Below are 4952 nucleotides of genomic sequence, written 5' to 3' on the forward strand. Positions count from 1 at the left end.
AAATCAGAAACTTTAAATTACATAACAATGCAAGTTTATCCAAATAACCAATGTGCAATTTTAGGTGATGGAAAGATACTTAAATTGTTTTCAGGTGTAAACATACCAAAAGAGAACATCTTTTTGTCGAGGTAAACAAAGATTTTCTTCTTCTCTTCTTTTGACATGAAACTGAAATAGAACTATTCATTTGCATCAAGCCTAGCGCCACAGCTCGCAATGCAACATTGTTCTCATTGTCAAATCGTTAACCAGATAGATCTAAGGGTGCGAAATTAACTCGGGTAAACTCAGACATGACACTTTCAATTACCAGCAAGGAGCAACACTACCCATAGCCTGAATAGCCACTGACTGATGCTGCATTATGCAACAGATCCGCTGCTGGTACATTGCAGTTAGTTGGTAGCTAGCAAGAGAAAGAACAAGTAGAACCACTAGATGTGGAGGAAAATATTATTGTGCAGAAATACAAAGTTCTGTTCTAGCACGTCACAGGCTTTCCTGAGGCAAGAAGCATACGTGCAAATGCAACTTCAGTCTTCCGACGGATCTATCTCCATTTCCTGTTCTTGACCATCTTGACAACATTCAACTTCTGGGTTCAACTCAGCTTTGCGGCACTGATGATTGCACCTCAGTATTACTAATGAAATGAAACCTGGAAGAAAAGATACACTTCCACGTTAATATGTTTAGTCATGCATACGTTAAATTAAATTTTATTTCAGTCAATCAAAAACCAAATGAACGATTTCACAGGCAACTGTGTCCACCATATAAGATGTTAACACCTTCTTTTTTTACGAAAGATGTTAACAACTTTACTTGTCAAAAAGACAGGCATTGCCATATTGGAGATTATGAACTAAAACATCTCACATGCTGGCAGTTCAACAATCTCTAAGCCTTGAGTACATATCCAATACAGTAAATTGTTCCAAACCGCCACAACCATTCACTCTTTGTGTTTTCTTTAATGCTAAAACTCGGCAATCAGTGTTTTCAGCAACGACTTGCCCTATGAGTGGTTGTTGGAAGAAAAAAAAATGAAGAGTGGTGGTTATGTTGTACGCCATCCTTAAGTGTGGAGGTTTTGAGCAATTTACTCTATCCAATAAGACATTAGACCAACCTTCTGATGGAGGCCCACTGTTCCCTTAAGCGGCGCAAATAGGAAAGATATGATGTAGAAGTAGACTAGGACTTATTCATCACCAAACAGTAATCTACTCCACCGTTTACAAATGTGTTTGGGTGGTCACCTTCATTAAATACGTTATGTAATATGGAGCAGCGTCCTCCTATACCCCCATAAGATAAGAGAGATAGCCATCACATTAGGATTCTATTGGAAAAAGGGGTGCCATACAAATTTCAGTACTTCAACAATATTTTTCATGATGCAAATTGATGATGATCAGTCAAATCTTTTTATTACTACCTAATAAAGGATATGTTTTTTAGGGAAAACAGTAGGTTATAAACCTACTTCACAATTTTATTAAAAATTGTTGCTAGTACATGGAGGAAATGTGCAGAAAAAAAGAAAAGCTAAACAAATGAGTCAATCCAAGCTTTAGACTCTGCATATTTCTTTCTTTTTGCCCGGCTACTAACCGCAGAGTTTAAATCACCCTCTTGAACTCCAATACCAGTTAGAACACAACCTCCAACTATTCATACCAGTATTGGAGTTCAGGGGGGTTTACACTTTGTGGTTAGTTCAGGGTTGTAATATGGACTCATCTCTGAAATAAATGACCATATTCTCTTCAACATGATATTAGACTTAAAGTGATTAAAAGTTTGACACGATAAGTTATCCAACTGTATCAATGATGTAGATACCTGCCATGAAGCGTGTCTTAATACTAAACAAATTCCAGCATATTGTCACTGCTGTGGCGGTAACGAGTTTCTTGCGAGGGCAAGAGTTCCATGCTTCTAGAGCCCGATCTCTCAAGATCTCAACTGGGGTAAGAAAGAGGGGAAATTGGTTATGCTCCGACAAATAGTCATACGTAATAAAGAAGGAAATGTCAGTGGGACTAGTAATTATACCTCCCCCATGAATTTGAGTCAAATAGCAGATATAAAGCTTTGGGAGTGTAAAACCAGCGAAAAACCCTGCAAAGTTTCATGGATAAGAACGTGATATAACACTGAGTCATCCAAAGATTGATTTAGTAGTTCTTTGTGCATCCGATTTAGTAGTTCTTTGTACCTGTAGCTAGAAGCCTCCATACTGTCACCAGACTTCCATATTTAACACCGAACAGAAGAACAGGTAATACCTACATTACAGCGATCACGGAATTTTAATTTAGCTTGGAAAACATCAACTTCAGCAAGATGTCAAGTCACAAACTGAAATTGATGCTTACTTTTAGAGTTATCAATGGGTCTCCAGAGAAGATCACTTGCGCCGTAGATATCATGGAGTTGGCAATAGGCAACACAGCTCTGGAAGCACGAAGCACATCTTCTTCAGTCAACTGGAAGTTCCTCCCCCTCTCCACAGGCTGTCTGCTACAAATGCGACAAATTACTTGCTCACCTCAAATAAATTAACAAGTAGATGGTCATTGTGACTGGTTTGGTTGGTACTACATACCTCTGTGGCACGGAATCTTTGAAGAAGGCTAGACCCAAAATCATAACACCGAGGCGACAAAATGCAGAGATTGGGCTGTAGATGATCACCCGAAACACATTATAATGCATAGGGTGAAGTAGCAATTTAGGATAAAAGAGTAGCAGGTTGTGCGTACCTGAAGGTGATGTCTCTTGAAAACGAGCAAGAGAAGAAGAACATGGATCCCAGCCCGAACCAGAGTGCTGATTTCGCCACATCTTTCCACATAACTAACTCAAAGATCCTTTCCCACAGAGTTTCCCGCCGAGACTGCTCCACGGCGTCAGTTGCTGTGACTGAAAACGATGAAGGGTTACTAGAGTCTACTCAGGGAACGCAGGGCGGCATGGGTAACTCCCCAGACACGAAGAACCAGCACGCACTCGATTTGAAACAATAAGTCATCGATTAAACAAGCAGCAAGAAGAGATTAATCTCGCTCACCATGAGTAGCATCGGTAGAAGCTGGAACCAGAGCCAAGCTCAGGTTCTCCTCCGCCGCCACAGGCGCAGGCACGGTGGCTGCCGACTTCGGCGCCACCCTAGTGGATTTCCTCCTGCGCGCCTTCCTGGCGGCGGCGTCTCCCTCCGGCTCGATCTCCTTCTCCAGCCTCCGCCTCGCCCGCCTCGCGTTCCTCGGCGAAGCCCCCGCGGGCGCCGCGCGCTGCTCCGCCGCCCCGCGCCGCCTCCGCCTCGGAGGCGTCCCCACCATCTCCAGGCTCGAATCCACGCCCGTCCCCGCCGCGCCCCGCTGCCTGGACAGATTGCGGCGGGAGGGCGGGGACGGAGACAGTAGGAGCAGTTCGTGGAGCGAGTACCCGGACAGCTGCAACGGCGACGGCAGAGGCGACCTCTGACCGGTCGGCTTGGCTGGCGGCGTCGCGACCTCCTCCGCCGCGGAAGAGTGGTGGTACGGAGGCGTCGGGAGCTTCGCTGCCAGAGCCGGCGCCGGCGAGGAGTAGTCCATGGGCACGGTCGCCATGTGTTTGTAGATTTGCTTCGCTTCTCTTTGGTCGGTGCGGGTATAGCAACGGGGTTCGGGGATTTCTCGGATCATCAGAGTTTAAGGACATGGGAAAGCGAGAGTGCCGATACCTGCTGGACCCACGTGTCAGGGATAGCAAGTACGCGATATAGCCGTTGTGGAGTGAGACACGCGGCCATCTATTACAAGTTCCCTTTTTTATATGAGCGTGTCTTTTGGAATTTTGTATTTACGGGAATTTTGAAAGTTTCTGGCGGTGACGTAGGTGGGGTCAAGCTCGAAGTAGGACCCGGGTTTCGTAGGACAACGAAGGTAGGAAGGTAGGTGGGTCTAGTTATTTTGTCGATGCAACGGTGACAACAAAAATACTATGTCATCTATATCAGTACAATAACCAGTACATATCTATTACTATCTATTAAATTAGAATTGGTGGTGATTGACACGGACGCGGTAGGTCAACTTTGTTAAAATTACAACAAATATGTCACTTCTCGTTATTTTCTCTCCTTCCCGTTTTATTCATGATTCCTCCTCCTCCTCCTTACGACCGACGCCACCGCGACCGCGTGAGCCCATGCCCGAGCCTCCCCCTCCAACCCCAGCTCGATTTCTCCTCCTCCGTCTTATAACCGATGCCAACCCAGCCGTCACGTCGTCGCCCGCTTCACCTGTTCTCCCACCACCTCCACCGCCACCAGCCGCCGGACTCGTGGGAGACGGCCGACCTTGACGGCGCCATGAGCTGCTTGGTCCATCTTGCCCGCCGCATCAACTCCTCACTAGACCTTGCAACCCGGTGCAGCCGCATGACCGCATCCCCTAGCGCCCTAAGCGTCCCGACCTTTCCAGCCTTCGCCAACCACCTGTGCACCCCCTTGCAGCTGATTCCAGCCACCGGGTTCTGTAGCAACACACGGGCACACCTGCTAGTAGATATTATGTCTTACCTTCGACACACATCAGCAGCACACAACAGCAAGCAGCAGCAATGGAGGTGGCTCGATGAAGACAGTGGCGAAAAGGCAACAGTAAAACAAAATACTTGCTATTTATAACGTGTAATGTACTATGTATGTTGAGGACAAGTGTTGGGCAATTGAATGCATGTCACACACGTGTTTCTCAGCTAGCAAGCATCAAGTGACAAATGGCATTCATGCATTTGGGCCCACCTAATGGTTTCTTAGGTGCTAAGAATCTGCCCAAGGGCTGGGTTGTAAAACTATAAGGACTTTTTCTGTAATTTTCGAAATATTTAATTGTAATAAAAGACTTTGTATTTTTTTTGTGATATATGTTGATTAGGCTATATAATTTAGGTGCTTG

At 45.5% G+C, this 4952-nt stretch overlaps 1 protein-coding gene across 2 annotated transcripts; it reads right to left on the reverse strand.

The window, feature by feature from the left end:
* Nucleotides 1–236: 236 nt before the first annotated feature.
* Nucleotides 237–3685, reverse strand: LOC100824509 (reticulon-like protein B17). 2 transcript variants are annotated; one of them, XM_003573131.4, is made up of 8 exons: nucleotides 3083–3685; nucleotides 2775–2934; nucleotides 2618–2692; nucleotides 2388–2529; nucleotides 2228–2297; nucleotides 2065–2130; nucleotides 1852–1974; nucleotides 237–661 (listed from the first exon to the last, which is right to left on the reverse strand). In XM_003573131.4, the coding sequence occupies exons 1-8, from the start codon at nucleotides 3618–3620 to the stop codon at nucleotides 537–539; spliced, it is 1299 nt and encodes a 432-aa protein (XP_003573179.1). In that variant the 5' UTR covers nucleotides 3621–3685; the 3' UTR covers nucleotides 237–536. The 2 variants fall into 2 exon arrangements, with proteins under 2 accessions (XP_003573179.1, XP_014755805.1); XM_014900319.2 differs by having other exon boundaries at nucleotides 2388–2532.
* Nucleotides 3686–4952: the final 1267 nt, after the last annotated feature.

The sequence above is a fragment of the Brachypodium distachyon genome, chromosome 3 (assembly GCF_000005505.3).
Source record: "Brachypodium distachyon strain Bd21 chromosome 3, Brachypodium_distachyon_v3.0, whole genome shotgun sequence".
NCBI classification, from domain to species: domain Eukaryota; kingdom Viridiplantae; phylum Streptophyta; class Magnoliopsida; order Poales; family Poaceae; genus Brachypodium; species Brachypodium distachyon.

What these genes read in the sequence shown, in the direction of transcription:
- LOC100824509 (XM_014900319.2), bottom strand. Translation starts at nt 3,620, where the DNA reads ATGGCGACCGTGCCCATGGACTACTCCTCGCCGGCGCCGGCTCTGGCA. An exon ending in TCAAGAGACATCACCTTCAG is followed by an intron (nt 2,693 to 2,774) that starts GTACGCACAACC and finishes GATCATCTACAG; the next exon opens with CCCAATCTCTGCATTTTGTC. An exon ending in GACTCAAATTCATGGGGGAG is followed by an intron (nt 1,975 to 2,064) that starts GTATAATTACTA and finishes TTCTTACCCCAG; the next exon opens with TTGAGATCTTGAGAGATCGG.